Source organism: Gavia stellata, chromosome 2 (assembly GCF_030936135.1).
Source record: "Gavia stellata isolate bGavSte3 chromosome 2, bGavSte3.hap2, whole genome shotgun sequence".
Lineage (NCBI taxonomy): Eukaryota > Metazoa > Chordata > Aves > Gaviiformes > Gaviidae > Gavia > Gavia stellata.
In genome coordinates this window covers 19076123-19099808 of record NC_082595.1, presented here as the reverse complement: position 1 = coordinate 19099808, position 23686 = coordinate 19076123, and the positions used below count along the sequence as shown (strand labels likewise).

At 36.1% G+C, this 23686-nt stretch overlaps 1 protein-coding gene across 1 annotated transcript in view; it reads right to left on the bottom strand.

The window, feature by feature from the left end:
• BTBD9 (BTB domain containing 9) overlaps positions 1–23686 on the bottom strand; it is a 131873-nt gene that overhangs the window by 34875 nt on the left and 73312 nt on the right. Inside the window, exons 7-8 of the mRNA XM_059835012.1 lie at positions 10711–10820; positions 163–352 (exon numbers count right to left, since the gene is read on the bottom strand). Of these exons, the coding sequence (XP_059690995.1) occupies positions 163–352; positions 10711–10820 (300 nt within the window). The remainder of the gene's footprint in view (positions 1–162; positions 353–10710; positions 10821–23686) is intronic.

Here is a 23686-nt window from a genome sequence, read left to right as displayed (position 1 = left end):
TTAACATGCCCGTTTATACTGAAGCAAGAAGCCAAATGACAACTACTAAACCAGTCCCCTAATTACCGTCGTTTCCAGTTGTCATATATTCTAAAGAAAATAACTGTGCTCAGCAGAAGTGTCATTGTTGCCCTTAATTTAGAGAAAAATAAACCCTCTTACCGTATTGATCCAATCATGTAGGGCTGTGCTAGCTGTACTACAATAGCTCCGCTCCCAAGCTGATGGCACGTGTACCCAGAATCCCAATCATAGTTTTTTGTGTCTCCATTCAACAAGGCATTGCGACTGCGACTTACACCCTCAATCACACTGGCACAGTCTGCAATTGTTGCAACATTTTCAGTGGGAACTGTGAATTAAAACACAAAGGCAACAGACATACAGTCAGAAAACAGTTCAGATACCAATGGTCTTTATTTCTGGCAAAGAACTGGGGGGGGGAAGGATGAAAGTATGATCAACACAAGGAAATTTAACTCTTATTTAACGTGATCTATGAAGCAGAATCAAGTGGTACAGATAATTTTTATAGCATTGATCCTGGAATAGCTTGGTAAATTAACAGATGGATTTCTGTCTTGGTGATATGAAAGCACTGTTTTAATACAATTGGGGAAAAATTCTTGTCCAGTAAAACTTTCGAAATTTTCAAATAATTTCTTCCTGTTTTCATGATGAAACCTCCATCCTTCTCCCCCGCCCCCCCAAAAAAAAAAAAGGAAAAAAATAATTGAGAAAGAGAGAGAAATAAGTGGGAGATAGTTTAAAGCACTGATGTGGACTGTGGGAAGTCAGGACTCAAAGTCTTTTGAAACCAGGGCTTGAAGTGTCACAGCTCAGGAGACTATTCTCAACATGTACCTGCTGGTACTTATGACAGTATCTCTGACTGCACCCCAGAATTTAGAAGATGAAAATGCTTTCTAATACTTACAAAATCCTTCAACACAAGTATTGGACTACAAGAAGGAAGGAGAGACCAATAGGTTTGCCACACAAATGAAACAGCAAGTATTTCTCATTCAGTCAAGAGTCAGGAAAATGGTATGACTGAATGCCACAAAAAAGAAATTATAATATCCCAACAGCTAAAGAAAAGAAATTACGTAGAACCCACCCTCTTGAAAAAAGGAAGGCCAAAACACAGGATAATTATTTTCTTCCATGAGACAGTGATGGAATTATTCAGCAGTTTTTTTTCCCCCATGTTAATTTCACCAAAGACCTTTGCTAGATAATTCTTTTTTCTACCCTATATTCAGCCATAAAAGATGTCAGCATGCAGTAGCCTGCTATGCCAAAGAAAGTCAAAGGTATTACTGCAGAATATCCAATTTGCAGTTATTTGAATATTACAGGGAAAATGAGCAGGTTAGGGAACTCAAAGAATTTTCAAATTAGTAAAAGCATTCCTGGGAAAACCATGACAAAAGGAAGGCAGTTTCAGGTAAAAAAAAAAAGTAAGATTACAATTCTAAGTGCACAGGCCAGTGCTAACTGCTACCTTGTGCCGCAACATCTATAATGAACTCTTTCTTTCACCTCTACAACCCCTCTTTCAATCAGTGTGCATATCCAACACTGTGGGGTCCATGTGTCAGCATCATCCAACTTGAGTTCTTCCATCTCCCTGGTACATCCAAAATTGAATGCTCTAGCCTGGAAACTGATGTTATAAACCAAATTAGATAAAGGATAACGTAATACTTTACTAGTAAATTTTTGAAGCAGGGGAACATTATGTACTTCGCAATAAAAAAGTGTAGTATTGGGAGTTATTCTTCTTTAGCAAGGGACGTAACTTTAGTGTTGGTTTCTAGAAAAATTCCCAAGGCGAGGAATGCTCCTCTTGTAGTTACTTAGTCCTGCTCAATCTGATTTAAATCCAATGCCAAGTAGTTTCCCCTTTCCTTTCAAATCAAACAGAATTCATAGTGTAGTTACAGCTTGACATAATTTCAGCAATTTCAAAGATCAAGACAACAGCAGCTCCTCTGGGAGCACGCTGTAAGAAAGAGGTGTATTTTCTTGTGCATATGTATTTTCTTGTGCATACAGTACTTTTCCAGCACTGTCTTACAAGTGCTTCAACACTTATTTTTGAAATTACCTATTATTTCCCTTTCTTAACACTTAATCAAATACGGTACTTTCTTTCTGTTTGTAATTCAGAGAGAATCCCAAGCTTTTTGACTGCCACCTACCAGCAAGATGACAAACAAACATAAAAAAAAAGCTCTTTAAGACACCCTAGTCAGGTCCAGCACTTTCCTAAAAAGCTCAGTTTTTAGCTTACCTCCTCAACTTTTCAAACATAGATGTCTCTCTCTATTCTCTCTCTCAATCAAAAAATTAATATTAACAAGGGTGAAAAATTATGCTCTCTGAACATGTAAAAATCAAGGTTGCCTCTTGAGCCTTTGTTTTTTTTTGAAAAACGTTAAAAGCACTGATTGTTCTATCTAAATGATAACAAAAATTCTTTCAGCACAGGCTGTATTAAAAAAAGCTAAGATTTTTTTATCAACTCTGATGAAGGGCAACCAATCTGTTTGGTAATGCAAATTAAGAGAGCAGAAAAAATAAGTTACCAAAAATTATCTGAATTACAATGATCAATTTAACAAAATTTCCAAATAAACAATATCTCATACCAAACATTTTTGAAGATCAGAGAAAGAACAACAAACAAGCCAAAAGAAGCATGGCACCAAAAAGAAGAAATATAGAAGACGTACAACCAACACTATTTAAATTTTCATGAGAAAACTAATGATGTATAGTACAGATGCAAATGTACCATTTTAAGCCCACTGCACACTGATAACTTAATTACATATTTTTAATAGTTGTCTGTAAGATAGGTATTTAAAATACTACAACATCCGAAAATGGCTGAAGTATAGCTATATGAAATTTCAGAGCTAATTGTAAGAGTCTCCAGCACCACAAAAAAAGATAGTTTTCCATGAAGAGCTAGGATTCTGTGTTTTAAGTGTGCTAGTGGTATCAGAAGCATGATCTTAAGAAAACCACCAACCAACCACAACACCATAAAACACACAGGGGAAAAAAGTTCAAGCTTGTTGCCAAGTAATAATCCAAGGCAGTGCAAAGGCAATGGCTTCTGAAAAACATACTGCACTATCAAATGTACTATCATCTCCATTTGCTCATAAAAAATTATGAAAAACACCACTTTATTATTCTAGAAACCTCTTGATTCTCTACTACTGAAAAGAGACATTCAGAAATTCTCATATTCTTATGGGGGAGGCAGGTGGTAGACATTAGAAGTACTTCACTGGGAACAATCTGAATAAAGTAAGGATTAACAATGCAAACTAAGAGTATTGCCATTGAAATGAAGTTCGCCTTGGCTTCCTTTTCTTCCCCTCTTCCTTGGCAGTAAGGGAACTTCTTTGAGTATCCATTTTATACAGCAGTATATAAAAGATGCTTTAATGCCTGCTTTTTGCAGGAAGAAGCAGCTACTGAAATCTAGGTTAAAAAAACCAAGTAAAAGATGAAGTGTCAAAATCAGCATTCATGTTGATGCTCTGTGGCATATTCTGGACACCCTCTGAGCTATGTAAGGCATTAATTGAACACAGTACAGCTCAGTTCATCCAATATGTTACCTGCATGCACTCTGAGCATCATCCTGCTCCTTCACACATTTGGATTTCTGCACTAACCCGTGACCTCCTCAGAAGATGTTACCCTGATTAGTCAAACTCCTTAACGACTGCACAGAAACTGTCTTAGTGTGTTTTTAATATAATTCTGTGGTCTTCCCTACAACGGCTAATTAGAAAGTGATTCTAACTAATTGCAGCGTGCAGAAGATGCCATACCGTTCCTTCTCTCTAGGGGCATCTGCCAGTCCCTATTTTGAATGTTCATTATCATCTTTTATATCCACTTGATAAATTTATGAAAAATACCATCTGGTGGCGACTCTGCTCTGTGCTGTATTTTCAAGTCTTTTGGTTCTCTTACTTTTTCCCATTAGAATTTCTGCTTCAATTTACATCACTTGTTTACAAAAACATACTGCCAAAACCAACAGTCTTGTTTCTGTTTTTGTTTCTTTTTTTCTAATCCACCCGCTATCCAGCTTTTACAGTAACCAATATTGTAAGAGAAAACAAAAGAGGGGATTACAAATATAGAAATTCTTTTTTTCCACTGTTCATACAACAGTTTTAATCTGACAAATCTGATTTGCTTTTACGGACCAGAAAAGATGTGCAATTACCAAAGCATACACATTCTGTAAGCAAACAAAAGGAGAAGATGCTTGATGTTACAGGACAGCAGCATCAAAACATTTATTAAAACTTACTTTCTTGTCTCCTGGTCTTATGCTGCGGTACGGTGCGATGAACAGCTTGGCAGTATATTTAATTCTAGTAACAGTATTTTTATAAAGGACTGTCATTTTCAAGGCATGGCCTAAGGGCCACCTATACCGGCTATATTTAAAAAGATAAGACAGATAGGTTATTCAACTGTCCTTAGAGATCCCCCAGGGGAAAAGTGTATCAGGAGTGTATGGTAGCCTCAGTCATATTTATTTATCACTCCTTAAGATATTTTTTTTCTTTACTTGATTTTCCATAGGATTTTTTTTTTCTCCTGAAGTACTCAGAAAAAAATTAATGCAGCCATTGCTAACTGGCTTCCATATCTGGCTCCCAGTGTGGACAGGTCAGATTTTACTTTCTGTCCATCCACTCTAACTTCACTGCAATCAGTTGGCTAACATAGGGAGAAAAAATGACAGAAAATCCTCAAACAACTCTGCAACACAGGAAGGAACAGAACGGAGTGGGTTCCTGCACCAGCTCACAAACCCAGCCATTAATGAACCTTAATTCAATTACTAAAATAAACATACAGCGAGACAGCAGATCCACTAAGTAGTCTTATTTTATAGGAAGGCAGTAATTTAAAGCAATATGGACTGTTGAATATATTTATACTGCACTCCAGGCAACAGTCAGTCAAAGGTTCTCAGCTAAAGTGTCATCACTGCTACACAACTGTTCATTTTACTGAATTCTCTTCAGACACTTACAAAACCATCACTTTGTGAAGAAACTATAAACAAGAGATTATACTGGAAGAAATAATCTTTTGTTTTAGTTAACATGAAGTAGTGATTTTTCTCTCACGCTGGCAGCTGTTGAATGTTCAGCTTTCAAGCACTCTATTTTTAATAGAAAAATTGCATTCCTTCTCTACCTGAACATCTACTGAGCTAACAAAAGTTTCCTCACTACAAAGTGATGGTTAGCAAAAAGAAAACTGACAGCAAAGAAAAAAAAAAAATAGAATTAGGGATGTCACTATTATTCCAGGGTTTGATTTTATTGTATTAAATAATTAAAAGGATGTTTGGTGTTTTGCTTTCATTATTTTCCACATGCCAAAAGATTTTTTAAGTCTAATCTTTATTCAGTATATGAATCAGCACTTGTTTATTTGCTACATGGTAGAAAATATTAAGTCTACAGACTTTTCAGTTAATTAAAAGTACAGTCACAAAGTCCTGTCTCCCCTTCCACATGCTCTTTTTTTTCTTGAGCTGATGACATTGCTACATTTCATTTGAATCTTCAACCAAGAAATCAATCAAGAAATCAAGAAATATCAACTTCAAAGAAATATCAACAGCATTTCCACCTGTTTCAGTGAAAACCTTTCTGCAAGCCGTATTTAGCTGGAGAGGAATACCCCACTAATATTTGTCAATGTCCAACTGTCACTTTGGATTAGAGTAACTTCAGAGAAGGATAATTCTTCAGTTGATATCTGCTAGAGCTCATGATTTCTGATCCAATAAATTAGAACAAAAGCATTCAAGTCATTAGAACTGGCCATACTTTTAATTGCCAACCAATTGGCTGGCCACAGGGCTCTTTCATTAAACATTCTGCCTGAAGAAGGCTTTCAGAAATAGGTATTTTTTCAGAAGAGCCCTAGGAAGTATGCATCCTTCGTTGCAGCACTGGAAATAAAAAGAAAAGAAAAAGAAAAAAATAAAATAACTGGAACCATATGAACAGATCTCTGTTGAAGAACGGATAGCTGTAACTAAACCGACCATGTGGCTGTCCTTTACTGTAGAAAGAGGAAAAAAAAAAATCCCTGCAGTATTTAGATCATCTTTAAATTTTCATAATTTCCTAAGGCTATGCTTGCAGCAGAGCTGACTTACACTGCTGGGTAAACCTGCATGGCTTTGAAAGAAGGCTAACCTTTAAAAAAGAGAAGAAAGAAGATATGATAGCTCTTTGTGACGTCAACATTAAACTAGACACAAGAATAGCATCTCTCACCGCTTGGAAAGAGATATAGCAATCTTTTACAAAGCTGAACCACACACTAGGAAACTGATATGACTGCTTTCTCTCTGTTATACATTTAATTATTTTTTTCTTCCCCCCAATAACTGCCAGTGCGTAAAAAGACAAGTGAATGATTATTTACTCATTTGATTTTTTCCCTTTTAAAACAAGTTCTCCTAAGGCATCGAACAGCACGCAAATGAAGGTTCACAATGATTCATAAGTACTGAACAGCATTCCCCAGAGGGCATCCAAGGACATTCCAGTGTTTTATATCCATCTCCTGTTCTTCAGTCATTATTCACTGTTCTCCCTTTCTTGTGTAATGTACGAGTTACAAGATAGTCTGATAAACTGAGGCAGACTACAGATAAACACAACTTCATATAAAAGCCTTCCACATCGCACCCTCTATGACCTTAACCAAGCTCAAAACAGGATGGTAGCCTGGTCAAAGCCACATGCCTGCCTAGTCCTTGACTGCCCCTCAGCACTCAGTACTGATTAAAGCAGCAAGCAAGGTTATCAAATTTTTCCCCTTGAGGCCGAAAAGAAGAATTGCTTCCTACATTTAGGTGGGAAAAAAAACAAAACCAAAAGAGGCATTGCATAGAAGCAGCTCCTTACCCACTGTTGCAGCTTCCTGCCACTGTGCAGATTAGAAGCTTTTACAAAACATCACACCACACCGGGTACCGCTTCTGCCTCCAAAGGAGTACATCTCTTGTTTGTGAAAATTTTCATTTGTTTTGGATGCTGGATTAAATATTAATGACTAAAGACCGTCCAAAATTTCAGAAGCAGAAGTTCATTGAAAGCAAACACTATGCTTTTGAGATTTAAAAAATATTTACAACTCTGTTAAATGAAACAGTTATGTCAGTCTTGTGATTCTAATATGTAGAACTGTTAACTTACTTACACTTTTAGAGATAATACTATGCCACAAGGAAAATTAAATCTCAACCCTTACATCTGCATTAGGGAATAATTTAATATGATTGAATTAATTTCTGTCACTTACGTCATTTCACAAGACAACAAAGTGTAAACCAACACTAAAACAACAGACAGTGCTAGAAAGAGCATTTCCTGCTACTTTCACTTCAAAACTGCTACTCAACTACCAATGGGTCATGTCAGTACCACATCCAGTATTGTATAAAGTAACTGTGTAAATCATCTTCCGTATTAACTTTTAAATGTAATATGTCAAGTTAATAATTTGTCATGAAAACCTTGTACGCAAAAACACAGCAACATAAAATTGCTGTTATCATGAAACAGCGCTTCATTTTTATTATTTACTAACCTTCTAATCTTCACTTTACAGAGACAGCCATTACATAGATACTACGTATCAGTAGTAATATATCTGATAAATTACGCCCTTTGTATATACAGCTTTCTGATCAAGTTGAATAGGTTTCACGAAAATTAAATACAGAATTACTGTTAAATCTCCACATAAGATCTCTAAACAAATAGTTCAGTGGACTTATTTCTTTGGAATGAGGTTTCAAATGAGAAACTCTTTGCATATTATCTTCAGTATTGTTTTGGTAGAAGGGTCACAAAATATTTCTGAAAGAACCATATGGCCTTCAAGGGCTGACCAACGTTATATTTTCTTAATAAAACAGGTTATAGAAACAGCAGCTGTGTTTGTTCTAACCTAATTTAATACCATATTTAATACCACACTGCATAAAAAATTAACCCAATACTATTGCCTAATACTGCTTTTCAAGGGTCAAGGATGAAAGCTTCTATAGTCAGTCAAGCTAAAAAGCAACTTTGATTACTGCACTTTCATATACTTTGTGCAGCTTTCCTAACTGCTTTCAGTTCACTTTACCCTATCCAATCACTGCAGAAATAGAAACAAACATTACAAAACCTCATTAGAGCAATAAAATAAATCTGTGCCAACTACCCCATTGGTAGTCACAGAGATTTTTTACAGAAGTGGAACTGGGACAGTCTGCTTGATCAAGGGAGCCAGATAACATTCTACCTTAGAGTAACCGTCACAGGTATGTAAAACAAAGCACTAAATGGATATAAGGTCACTTTGCTGGATCAAAGCTGTTGAGAGTATTTTTGAATAGGTAACGGTGGTGGCCAAACAATTTGGTGGAAAAACCGTTGTGCCCCCGCACCATTTCACAACAGGACTGCCCTCAACTAGTCCCAAAATCTTTCCATTTGTCCATTTCTCACCATAAATTCTGCAATGTGATGTATCCAACTGTTGCTGCCTCATTTACAATGTGGAAATTGGTCCACATCCCTCTTCCAAGTAGCTACTCACTGAATTCTTACTCTTTTAATTTTCTATTAATTGTATTGACTACCATCCCTTTAATATAAAAAGCTCTACAGGCCTCTTTTTGCTTATTGTAGATCACTTCAAATGACTTATGTACAACAGCTTGATTTACCCACACTGAATGACAGCATAGTTCCACTGATCACCAGGAACAACAATGGATACTTACTATTATGTAGTCCAAACCCTATTCACCTGTAAGATTCTGTAACTACAAAAAAATTTTCATAAATGGATAAATTTTAGTAAAGCCATATAAAGTCTCCAACCCCTAGATTATCTTTGAAACTCACAAAACGCTGAAACAGATCAAATAGTTCATCTTACCAAAATGCTCACTAAACCCCAAAATATCATAGAGTATCTGAAAGACAAGTCAATTACAGTACAAGTACACTTCCACGAACATACGTGGATTCACTACCTTGCCTACTGTTACTACCAAACCTTTGAGTTAACACAAAAAAAGGAAAGCAAGTATGTTATTTGAGTCCTAAATTAAGTATCTGCTAAATAAGGCTGATAATCTTAAATCAAATATATATAGATATATGCATCACTTATTTGCACACAGTAACTCTGATTTTGTATGAAGTTTTAAAAAGTTCATAGCTGGCAGTGCTAAATATGAAATTTAGCTCAAAGGCTTTCTCAAACTTGAAATTTTTTGTTTCTCCCCTAACTAGCTTACTGAAGGTAGATGTTTTCTTTAAACACAGTTCTTCCTTACTGCTTATTCTATTTTCTTGTCAATAGCAACTGCAATACTACTTGCAAACTACCAAAAAAAGGGAAAACTTTTTATTTGGATTATGGGACAGCTTGTACACTTTGGGGCTTTATAATATAGAAATTAGTAAAGTGTGATTTGTCAGGCTACTTATTCTATGCTTCCAAAAAAGCCATCATGAAATTACACAGTGAACCTCATGAGATCAGGTGTAACCATGTGATACCTTTGTATAATGCACAGGGAACAGGCTGAAGGAGTTGGGTCCCAGTTTTTCACAGCTAAATATTACAGTTTTCTCAGAAAAAAATGAAAATAAATATGACTTACTAAAATCTTCCCTCTCATTCTTTTTTGAAAAATCTTTTCCCTTCCATCTACCATAGGTGCCATACTTAAAATTTAAATACATGTTTAAAAGCAGCATGAACTCCGAGAATTTTGCTGAAATTCTGAATTTCATGCCACAAGTAACAAACTGTGGGAAATCCCACCTAGACAACTACTAAAAGGTGCACAAAACTCTTCCCAATGAATTTCAGGATCTCACTCGCATGAGTTTATATGGAAGAAAGCACAGAAATCACCCTGTTTGGACTATTAAAAAAAAAAATCTATATTAAATCTTACTTTGACATACGTTATCATTCAGTATTGTTGGTCTGTTGGGGATTTCTACCTTAAGTAATGCGCTACTATTTAGAGGTACTTAAATCAGTATTATATAACCTGTCCGGAGCTCCAGAGGTAACAGAGCTCCACCAACATGGTGTTCTGAGAATAAGGGTAGCTAATATAATGTTCTGCCATGGCTAAGCGTGTCTATGACTCTTTAGGGGAAAATCAACACATGAGAGTTTACTTTCAGCAGTTGAAACTAGGCTGTATAAGAGGCCCTAAATGCCCAAATCCATCTTCACTGCAATAAATAGCTCTGGTTACTCCATCCTCGTTACAGAATTCAGGCTAACCTAGCAGGAGGCAAGAGCAACCATACCATGACGTGCAAAGCAAAATCGGATTAGCAGCACAGAATGACTGAATTACCAGTGGCTTTGTCAGCAGCAGTTGATTTAATTTGTACTTTAGCATTCCTGCAGCGTCACTAATTAATCCACAGAACTGGAATTTCAAAGGCATCGCAAGGACTAGCCAACTAATTCTATGCTTACAGCATCATTTAACTCAAGTTAGAGATTTCTGTGTGGAAACAGAAGTAAAGTAGGCCTGTCTTAAAAGGCAAGCATTCGCAAATATTCATGTAAAAGGAAAACAGTTTTTTCTCTTACCTATCAGACCTTTCTCAAGAGTAAAGGTTTTGTTCGTGAACATGCATTCAAATGCCACAATATGGAAAACTTTGTTCACTGTGTTGTGGGTACCAACGATTCGAATATACCTAGAGGGGGGGGAAAAAAAAAGGTAAGTAGCACAAGTTAAGCATGACAAATAAATGCACTAAAATATAAATGATTCAGTTGGACTATGTTGTGCAGACCCATAAGAACTGAGTAACCGTTAAAAAAAATAAAATTAAAATAAGAAAAGGAGTAAAAAGAGTATAAATTTCACAGCAAACTTGCATCTACTCAGGGTGCTGGCTCCCGTATAATTTAAGTGAAAAAAAAATAATTTAAAGAGCTGTGAAATTTAAAGAGCTGTGAAATTTATCAAAAAAATCTTTCTGGACTAATTTAGCAAGAAAAGCAAAATGAGGGACCTTTGGGTTCAGAAATGGTCTTTTAGTGCAAATGTGTGCTCATGGAGGAGAAGGATGACGACAATAATAATAATAAAAACAACAACCACCCTTTACCAACTACTTTTCACCACAATGAAAGATTTCATATAGCCAGGACAAACCCAACAAATCAGACAGGCTTCTCTGCAGAAGCCAAAAATTAACTCCATTTTAATATGACTGTTTCTAATTCTAACACTGGATCTACAGATTCTCAATGTCTTTGTTGGTGTATCTTACAGTAATAACAAAAAAAAAAATCAAAACAGTCAAACGTTATGGAATTAAGCTAGCTCTGGGTTTCATTCCTGGTTGTATAACTTCTAGACGCTAATTGAAAATCAAAATAGAGCTGCTCTTGAACACTGTGACCTATTCACCTTCTGTATTACCCTGGAGGCTTCACCTTCTATAAACAGTCATTAACCTTGATTCAGTCCAATCCACACATTTTCTGAAAAGATCCAACAGTTCTTACTATAAATTTTGAAAAATCCTAAATGGAATATTGTACACCATCTCAATAAATGTTGAACAAGCAACACAGAAAGCTACCTAAAACAAATACCATTACTCCACAAAATGGGTTACCCACACTGCTTTCAGTCCTGAGATTATTTTTAAACAATAAAAAACCTCGTAGCTATTTACTGTGCTAAAGTTCAACCTCCTCCTACACTTCAAGACTTGAGCGCCTTATGAAAGAGCTCTTATAAGCAAGCCTCAATGACTGTTATTACTGATATTCGTTTGTCTTTACCATACATAGAAAAAACCTTCCAGAAAAATAATTTAAAAAAATCCACCTATTACATGCAAATGACTGCAAGAGACAACTAAGTTACCTGAATATCATGACATTGCTAAAATTGCCAAAGTTTTTGACCTCTGCTCCTTTTAGCTTATATAATAGTTTCATTTTAAAAAACAACTATTATATATTTTGGTTAAAATTACAAAACTGATACACAATATGCCCAAAATTTCACTTTTAAAAAAAATTATCATTACTTGAAACAAAAAAGAATGATATGCTATTCTCTAATTAATATTCATTCTCAGATCAATTAATTATCACAGTAGCAAGTTTCCTGCAAGTCATTCTGTATAGAAAAACTAAAAGTTGCTCATTCTGTATAGAAAAACTAAAAGTTGCAAAACTGGAGACAATATTTATTTTTCATAAAGAAGGTGAACCTGTATTTTAAGAGTAAAGCAGAACTTAGCCCTCACTATCTAACTGTCACAAGTGCCTGCAAAGAGCATCACAGGAATCTTGGTTGACAGTCAAGGAAACAGCAGTTCTTTCCCCAGACTCGCCCACGCAAACCAGTCAGTTGTGAGGTGACAGATGAAATGCTCTATTTTGGGATTCACATTATGAAGGCAAAACCGTCTCAGCCTCAGTTTTTCTTAACACACCGAGGATAATTTGCAGTGCTTTTGCAAGTGACGCACAGTCAGGTACATCATAGCAAAAGCACGGTAGACACATAGGAGCAAGATCCCAAGGTTTCTATTCACAAAGCTGAGCTTCTGCAAAACTGGCACTGAAGATACCCTGAAAAAGATTATAATCAAATTATTCAGGGGACTAATAGTCTGACGTTCAGAAAAGTTAACCTAAAATCTGAAAGAACCTTTCAGTTTTAGGAAGTCTGGTAGACATCTTCAGCTAAGGGTATGCCTCCTCCTTGAAGTTACAGGCACAGACATATTTGATTCAGTCTTTCCAGATTATTTGCTTTTTGTCAATTCACAAGCACAGTACGAACCCTAAATACACAGGCAATGACCAGGATCCGACAACAGTAAATGTTCTCATTCTATCCAGCAACAGAAGCGCAAAATTCAACTAAACACAGGAAGAATCTTGGAACATTTATGAGTGCACGTGGAGGCTGGCTTGCCATAGGGATTCCCTTGTCTCTCTCAGGCAAGAAAGGTATTGATTGAGTTGCGCTGCTTGGACAAAACACGCTCTAGGCTAACCAACACAGCATTACTAATGGAGATACTTTGACATACTTCAGTTATGCTTCCTTGCTTTAAACAGTTTAGAGAATAAACAAAGTAACAATATTAATAGGAACACAAGAACCTACTTCATAATTAGCTTTAAATGCTAATTTTTTCGAATTTTTCTGTTATGAAATTGTAACACTAAACTTCTTGGTCAGTTTGGCTTTTTTTTGTTTGTTTTGTTTGTTTGGGGGTTTTTGTTGTTGTTGGTTGGGTGTTTTTTTAATATATCAAGAGGGTGAAGACAGACAAGACTTGAATAGTTTGCCATGGGAAAAGCATCTTTATCATACTGCACACTTAAGTTAAATAACATACCACTCACTGGTTAGCAAAGTTCTCTGCCAACAGGTAGAAAGGAACAGAGCTTATTCTTGTATGCTAAATAGCCTATCAGTTATTTTGAACAATAGGTGACAATGTTTCACATTGCTGGAAAGCTGAAATTTTGTGGTAATGTAAAACAAAATCCCATCCATTAAAATTATCTTCTACAGTATATTATTTCAATGTTGTAATTCATTGCTCATATTAATTATTAAATTACTATTTAATTAATATGAAATTAATATGAACAATTTTTGTATTGTTCGATATTGCAACAGCAAAGTAGAATGTAACGATATGACAAAACCCATCCTTTCTCCCCAATACAATATATATATTTTATTCTTTCCTTATCTCTCTCAAGGCGAATGATCAGCATGATTTCCTGCCTGAATCTTTCATTCTTCTACTTGGTGCAAATTAAAATAATATAATCTTCAAAATTACCTTAAACACCCTAACTACCAAAATCACATTCTCAGATTTTGCATAAGAGTTGTGGCTTATTATTCCACTTGATGCAAGACACTAAAGCTGCCACAGCCTGAGAGTGTAACCTCCCTTCAAATAAGGCAGAATTTATCAGAAATGCCCAGTACTGCTAGGTAAACAAGCTGTATCTGAATTTCAAATATTACCAATGAAGAGAAATATTGAAGGTACATGACCTGTTTCAAAAGAGTCACATGAAGACACTGCAAATACTGCAGTAGTACATCTTAATGGGAAGAACACTAAACAACAGGCTGAAAACAAAGAGGTGGCTCAGAAATACGATAGGAAAAACTGCAATGTGGACAACTTCAGTATGAGCAACAAAGTCTTAATTCAAAGCATACAGATTTCAGAAATTTAAAATGCCTATTATAACTCATGACATGCTTGAAAATTTGTACGTTTTCCTAAGCAGTTTTCTGCCAGACAGAAATGCAACTGAGTCATGATTAAAAACAGAAGTATCCTTCAGGTCATCAGACTATGTGTACCTTCTCATGATCTTCCTGGAGTCATTTATTAAATGTAACATAAGAGTACAGGTAACAAAATTAATATGAACAATTTTTCAGCACATGCAAGTTTGACAAATGCTTAAAATGCATGCAACATGTTTTATGTGATCACTCACTAAGTTTTTGAAACATACTGTAGTGGTTTCGGCTGGGACAGAGTTAAATTTCTTCACAGTAGTTGGTATGGGGCTATGTTTTGGATTTGTGCTGAAAACAGTGTCGATAATACAGAGATGTTTTAGTTATTGCTGAGCAGTGCTTACACAGAGTCAAGGCCTCTTCTGGTCCCCACACCACCCCACCAGCGAGGAGGCTGGAGGTGCACAAGAAGTCAGGAGGGGACACAAGCGGGACAGCTGATCCAAACTATCCAAAGGGATATTCCCTACCAGGAAGCGGGGACCATTCAGAGTTATGGAGTTTGTCTTCCCAAGTAACCATTAAACATGATGGAGCCCTGCTTTCCTGGGGATGACTGAACAACTGCCTGCCGATGAGAAGGAGCGAATGAAATCCTTATTTTGCTTTTCCTGCGCACACAGCTTTTGCTTTACCTATTAAACTGTCTTTATCTCAACCCACAAGTTCTGATTCTCCCTCCTATCCCGCTATGGGGGAGTGAGCGAACAGCAGTGTGGGGCTGAGCTGCCCACCGGGGTTAGCCCACAACACCATGATACTGCTTTTAGCTCTGAATGGCAGTGCAGCAACAGGTAAGGCTCTCCAACTTTGCTAACAGACCTAAGGTACAGACAACCGAGAATTAAGCACCATAAAATCTAACAGCCTTCTGGTTCCCACAAGCAAATGTGCATCAAGTGGCAAGAGTATATCTGGAGATAATGAGGTAATGTTGACAGAGATGAGATCAGCGAGCAGGCTCTGTGTACAACTGTCTACAGCAAGCTAGGAAGGAAGCGCTCAGGCCAGATGTATGTCTGAAAGTCTATCCTTCTCTCCATTGAGCGTAGGGAGATCCTTCTGTGAATTTGGACTCTGAAGCTGGGACCCTCTTCTAAGGAACTGCTGTGAATATTGGTGCTGATAATCCCTCTTTATATAATGATTTGTTCTTTAAGGTGCTTGCTCAAAAAGAGATTGAAGTTCAACTCCTTTTTTTAATAGGAGTTCAAACGTAAGGAGAGGTCCCTACCCACAGGGAGCCAGGCTAGACTCTGATACGGCATTCTCTGCCCCTGCGCTACACATGGCAGACAAGATGTGAGGCTAGTCGGTGAATCAGAGGAAAGTATCCAACAGCTCCTCACTCGGGAACCATAGTTCATGTCCTACACATTGAAAAAGTTATAGGTTGAATACCCTCCTCCCTCCAAAGGCTCTCGTTATGAAATGACTATAAGACACCATCATGAGATCAAAGGATACTTAAGACTGCAGGAGTGAACAATTTCAGTAACCCTGTATCTTTCAGACTCCAACTTTGGAAGTCTAACTGCCTTAACATTTGCTTTCTATGTATTTTTTTGTATAAACATGTAAATCCCATAAGAAAACAAATGAATCGTGGTTAACTTAGTATTTTCTTTCTTGCAACTAAGGGAATAAGAAACAAGCAGTTGTGGGATTGGAAGTGCTGGAGTAACTTCTCCACTTTCTGTACCAGCTGTATGCTACAAACAACAAATCAACCCATATGGAAATAAAATAAAACCTTTAACTGCAGAATAAAACATTTGATTTGATCTTGATTCTTTTAGATACTTAAGAATGAGGTCAAACTTTGCATAGTTTTGCAATTACTTTTCACTTGTTCAAGTAGTGAGAACAAGTATGTTCACCTCTAAGATGAGTGGTGTTCTCCCACCAACAACACTACATGCTAGCAATTATTGCAGTCCTCTGAATTAGAAAAAACAGAAGAAACAAGCTAAAGATCATATTTTTAACAGATGACATTTCCTGAAATACAATACAGGTATCTTTTATGCTGATTAAATCGACATAAATGCAAATACTAATTATTTTTGATAGCCACATAGAGTCATTTTTCTACAAGTGCTTGGCAAGCATGTCATTAATTAAAAAGGACCACTGACCAGACTTAACTTGTGTATGCTGAATTACAAGATAATTTAAAAGCTTTGATTACCACAAGGTGGAGGGGGAAAAAAAAAAACAGCAGAAAGCCCAAACCCTAAATGAACAAAAAAACTTTAGAACACTTTGTTAGTGGGTGACACAAGCTTGGGCAAACCTGATTAAGCTGAGACATAGGAATGATGAAGAATTAACTGTGTAATCAAAATACTGGTGCCAAACTATGAATTTTAATTTTATTGCTTACTGAGGAAGAGACATGGCAGACAAAAATGAGGAGGACAGACATTAAACACACTACAGGCAGTTTTTCCAGTTATATTAGAAATTGTTTGCTTTCCTGTCAGGAACAAAGCAGCTTTATACAACACAAAGTTATCTATAAATCTTTGTGTGATAGGAGAGTAAAAGAACCACAATTCAAGGGCTAGACTAGCTCCTCTGTCAATGGACTTTAGACACAGCTGATAGACTGGGGGGAAGACAAAAAGAACCCTGAATCATTCTTTAAAGAGAAAACCTTTGGGGGGTTTAAAAGTACTTCCCTAGCAGGTGAAGAGGATTGTAGCATGAGAATTTTGCCCCTTTAGCTAAAAAAATTTTGGTTTCTGGCCCTGTTTGAGAATAATGGATATTTATAGTATTTAAGTGCTGTAAGATTTTTATCCACATCACAGTAGTCACAGTTAGTCATGCTACACTTGGCCCTGATATTCCCACAGCAGGGATACCAGAAAACTCTGCATTCTTCTTTCTTTTTTTTTTCCCCCCACTCACAAGAAAATTATTTTAACTAGAGGGAAATGGCAAGTTCTACTGGATCTTGGTAGAATATTAAACTACTAAAATTTGAATGAACTACCTGGGTTGATCAATTAGGCAGCCACATGGTAATGCCCTCATCAATCCCCTATTTTTCCCAGAGCAATTCTTCACCTTTAAACGAAACTATGATTTGGGCACTCCGTTGTGACTACAAATGCTTACATTTCTGAACAACTACATTATGTTTTACTTCTGCTCTTTACATTTGTACAGCTGACACATTTAATTCTGATAACAGCTGCTGCTGAGCATACCACTGATTCAGCTGTGGGTACCAAAGCTCAGCTGCCTGCATCAGAACAGTATTTGGGACACATGTGTCAAAGTGTAAATACATGCATATTCTAGGATCCATTTTAATCCTTCATTATAACAACACCAGTAAGATACAGACAAACTCTGGAATATATTAAGCATAGATTCTAATCCCCTGAGAATATTGAGACAGAAGACTAAGTAAAGAAAGGTAAAGGAAATTAACTGTTATTTTGCACTGATATTCACTCTAAGTTACCATCAAAGCAACCCAGAACAGCAACAGCATACTAAAATACCGAACTAAATCCAGTATGTACAAAATGAGCTCTTAAGAACTTGGCATTCCATTTTTCTTCACGGAGCATTTTGTGTGAGACACCAGTGCTAGTCCTACATACTTCGTATCTCCTCTAACTGCTTAGAAACCACTAACATTCACATTCTGATCACAGCCACAAAGATGCATGAGATACAGCCCAGCACACAATGGCATTAGAAGACAGTCTATTTGTCTTTTAGTGGAAAAGGGAACAGTGCTATTCACCACCATCTAAATTCCATTATTGACAACTCCGTAAAACATATAATCCTTCAGTCTCACACAGCTGAATCAACAAACTCATGGCAGGAGGATAAAAAAAAGCAAGGAGGAAAATCCATTGCCAGAATTAAATCATGTGGAAAAACAATGGACATAAATAAATATATAAAGGATTAAGCCAGAACAAACATGGAAAGCATTTCTGTCTTTTGACAGGAGACAAGTTTCCATGCACTTAGATGAGAAAGTCTAATAGAGTCTATTTTATACCAAAGGAAATCCCTGCTGCAAATATAAAAAACAACAGTGACAAATCAAATAACACTTACTCAAGACAAAATCATTGAACTCTAGTAGGAAAAGCATACATAACACCTGCAAAGCCTGCACAGTAACAAACATTTTCACCTTCACAATTGATGCAAATACAAGCAACAGTGTAGCAGTTAGAAAACACAACACATTTCTGTTTGTAATTTCCTGAAATGTGTATCCAGATATTTTATGCTGTGGCATTCAAGTGGCTAAAAATATTGATAAAAAATAATTACACAGGATATGTAATTGTTTGCGTACTATATATAAGCAGCATACCAACCAAGCAACCAATGTTTCTGAACGTATTTAACCAAATTAGCACTGGTGTGCATGGAAACATAAGTAACATATGCATTATGTGATAATACATTTTGTATTCCATACATAAGAATGATGAGCTTGCAAAATGGCAATTTTTTCATTACTGGTTTATAATTTTTATTTTACTTTGTTTTTTTAAAAACAGAAAACCCTAAAGTTGATGTAAACTTGCTTGAATCTGAATCTTTGTATTTTATGCATCTACAGTTCCGTTCAATTTCTCAAAACTGAACTTGGCTCTGCATGTTTTGTTTTATGTCAGATCTCAACCCAAAACAGTTCTATTTCCCAGAACTTGTCTAGATATGGGCAGGAATCTGTAATTTCACCTGATCTCATAATGGACTTCCACCACGTGAATTCAAAACCTGGTAGGAGAAGATATTAAGATTCTGATGCCATGAAATCTGTATTTAAACCCTATCCCTGATTCGACTTCGCAGCCAAACCCAACTGAAGTATCACCTTCATTTATCTCTATGCCATCTCTGTTGAATATATAAAATGGGAACCTAATAAATTAAATTTTATAGAAAAAAGATAGTTCTTTTATATAGAGAAGAAAGCACTGTTCCTCAGGAAGTCTGGTTCTAGCACAAAGTAGGCATGGGATTTAGAGAGCTGATGTGAGCTTGCTCTGCATGCCTTCCAGGCTGGTGTAACATGGAGCCAGATTCTTTCCAAAATGCACATAATCTTCAATAGGACCTGTTTTCTTTGAATCACAGTATATCCTGATGTGGTTTCATGGCTGTGGATTGACTTAGCTTAGGCTTCATTATATAGATACATTATAGCCTCCACATTTTTAAAACACATTGACTAAAACAGAAGAAACTACAGGGAAGTTCTGTTCAATGAAATCTGAGAATGTTTTCAATTTTCCCCAGCTTCTCATGTTCCACCAGCCTATGAATTTAAGATGCAATAATTATTTCTTGCCCCAAGGACACCTCAAGTAAGAGCTGTCTAGGTTTTGACTGGAATCAGACTATATACAATATGACAAAGAAATACTTGAAAAGTATAGAACAAAGCGATCTAGAAGCAAGTGGACAAAAAAAAAAATCCAAAAAAGATGTATCAACCCGCATCAAGCTAGCCGAACGAAGAAATAATCGTGGTTTCAATCTGTGTTTAAAAAAGCAAGGAATTTAGAAATTCTTCCGATAAACTATAGTGAAAATATCTACAGAAAATTGTATTTAGCTCTGGTATCTAAGGATCTGACAGACAGTGGTAAAGAAGGGTGGACTTTCAAAAGAGAATGAAAATGATTAAAAAAAAAGATGGCAATTACTGAAAGAACGTTTTTTACATAAGGCTTGTTTGGATGAATCTTTACTAATCAGAAGTACAGCAACTCTAAGTATTTGAGCACATAAGCAGTAGTGAATAAGAGAAGACCCCCAGGGCTCTCAAAAGGGGGTCATAAATACACATGAAGAATGAAATGTTAAATTATATAAATAAAAAAAAGCAAAAAGACCCCCCCCCTAAACAGTGTAACTTTTTACCTACTGAGAAATACATCCAAGGATATATGCAAGAAACCCTACCATTTGTTATGTTAAAATTATACTGTAAAAGTGCTAAGCAATACTCTAGTGGAATCAGCTAAGTACTGGTAACATAAAAATGACTGGATACATCTTTTTCATCAATATTTTTATGATTTGAAAATTGTACCTATGGATACCACTCCTGGTAGTTGGAGGTGGTTCGAAAAAAATCGATGCAAAGTATTGCTGGCTCAATTTGTAATTTGCTGTGCAAACAATTTTGGAATGCTGAAATGTGGGGTAATTCATTAAGCTGAGTCTGCCTTATACATTTAAAACATTTATGATAAAGCATATAGCGTTAATATTTAAGTGGCTTAGATCTGAGGCAAGGATAGCTTTGTTAATTGGTTCTTTAACTAAAGATATGATCACACAGTTATTAAAACCCTTATACCATCCAGTGATTTACAGAGATTTACAGGTGCCATGCTGACAGCAACTATGTCACTTACAAGAAACGTCAACTTAAATTCTTCAACAGTGGGAGCAATCTTTGTAGGAGTAAAACCCCTAAAAAAAAATCATAAGTAATGCCCTACTTAAACTAGTGGAATGTCAGTTCTGATTGCTTTGGTGTTGCTTTCTAACATAATTAAAGTGTGCAATAGCTGTTCTGCTCCTGACAGCACACAGCTTAATCAAACTCTTAAATATGATCATTCTTCAGACGCATTTTAGAAATTTAGTGAAGACTGAAATTTACATGGAAATATGTATCAGACACTACGAAATGGAAGAGAAGCCGAAATGGAAATGGTAAGACATGTTTTTCATACTGGTAAAATCACTGTGAGACAGATCAGTGAAAATATCAACCAATTATTTCTAAACTCACTAAGTTCTGTGTTTTATGTGAAAAATCTGACATGGTGTCAGTTAGCAGCATTACCTGCTACACGTATATACAGTTGCGACCTCAGTTAATCTGCATTGCTTACACTTTCCAGCATATTCAAGATCTAACCACTAACTACTGCAGGCCTGAACTGAGCTATAAAATAAAGGACAAAAGTAGTATTATTTATGGGACTGTTCATCAGACATGGACAGTGCAGCAGATTCAATCTCGTAAGCTTCATAGGTCTAGTTATTTTTAAATCAAAAATTTAACATGGTGAAAGAAGATCATAAATTTGGAATTACAAGTAGGTCTACATTAACCTGCACAAACACTCCTACACAGCTCAGCAGCAGTGAGATGGTGGAAGAGAAGGGCAGTGACTTTCAGTATCTGTGTACAGATAATAAAATCTCCAGAAACTCAAGTTCCTGTGAGAAGAGTTGAATTATGGTTATTTTAAAGACAGAGCATTTCAGACAGACAACTACTTTAATGTAAGTATTTCTTGTTCTTGCTGCTTCTCTCTTTTTCCACTTTTTTTTTTTGTAATTTGTTTTAGCTGTAGAGTAGAACCACATTTATCACATACAATTTCCCACATTTCTCATGCTGATTTAATAAGCAATCAGGAGAACTGTTTGATTAATTCAGAACAGTACTTTACAACATCGCACCAATTCAACTGATTACAATGAATATTAGCTCACTGAAACATTACCATCAGGCTGGAGAGGTATATTGGGAGCCATAGCGCCGAGAAAATTTTATCATTTTTTTTTAAAATGTACTTCTTGATCTCCTGCAATATGAAAATAATTTGTTTGACATGTCTATGAACTACACCACTAAAACTTGTGAGGAGACCTGCAAAAGACAGAAATATAATTACTGAGCTACTGAATTCAGGTCTTTTCAACTGGTTCCTTAACCAAAGAACAATTTGATTTAATAACCAGTCACATAGTTCCCTTCATATAGTAAAACATGTAGAAATAATAAACTGTTTTAAATCTAATGTCATAAATCCTAAAATCAATTTGGAGGCAATGGAAGAACAGTATAAATCGTAACCAGAAAAATAAAGTAAGACGTTTCTTTTAAATTTTATTTTTTATTTTACGTGTAATAGAAAATAAACTTCTCACCTGTCCAAAATTTGCTCAACACTGAGTGAGCTGCAGATAGGTCCTTCTAGGTGATACTTAGCCATCATAATAAATAAGCACCTGAAAATTAGCCATGAAGTTTCATTCTGTTGAAACACACTTTAAGTCTAACAGCTGAAGTCGCTATGCTTTTCATAAAATGATAAAAATCATTACATTTCTGGAAATCACTTTGGTTTTGTGTGCTCACACCTTATCTTTAAGTTGCTAATCCTATTCTGCATGGGAATAGTTTGCTGATGATTCCAGCTCAAATGGAAGATGACTGAACATCTTTACCAATAAATGTAGTAAAGCCAAGGTGCAATAAATCAAACTTTTGCATATAATTCTATATTAGCGTAACTCCTTCAACCATTCACCAAAAAGCTTCCGCTATTTCCGTCAATATATGCAGCTCAAGCCATACAAAGCATGCTGGTGCCAGAAGTACCTCGGAAAGAGAGCTGAATGAGGGAATTACTTTTCATTTTGTCTCAAGACATTAAACAACATATTTCCACTGAAAAACTAAAAAGTTAGGATGTATTTAAGTTCAAACAATGTTTCACTACAGTTACTGGATTTTTGCAGGAACACCGAAGAGTTACAGGTTATATCACACATTATCACCTGTATCAGTGGTGGAAGAAATACCTCACTGGGGCGAATGCAGCAATTCGTCATTTATACAACACCTTCAGGTCACCACAGCTTAACGTAACAGTACACTAACACCACAATAACACTCAGACTGCATTGCAGCGAAGGGCATTACCACTGTGAACACCTCTACAGAGAGAATTTTATGAAAGTAACTGAGCACTGACAGAGAGGAGCATATTGCATATTTGTATCAGTAACAACAACAAATCTGCCTTGATCTTCCCTTGTAACACCTTTCAAATACTTAGTAGCAAATCCCACAGAACACTGAAAAAGTCAGGATTTGCCTGTGCACAAATATTTCTAACAGTTGCAGGATGACTACTTCCACAGTGAAGTAAGTTTTAGGGCCATGGGAAAAAACCTAGAGTAATAACTTCCTTCACTATGAACAAAGAATCTTTTATTTGGGAATCAAACAGAGCTTTGGATACCTACTTAAAGATAGAATGCATTAAGCCATCATCCTTTTGGCTACCTATATATTAAGGAGTGCCAGAGAGAGGTTTCATCAACTGTTTCAAAAAAGTAACATAAACTCACTACCTATAAAAATTGTACTGAAAATGCTGAAAGTTGCAAATTGATAGGCTCAGAGCCAAGTTATGACAAAATAAAGGCTCCTTA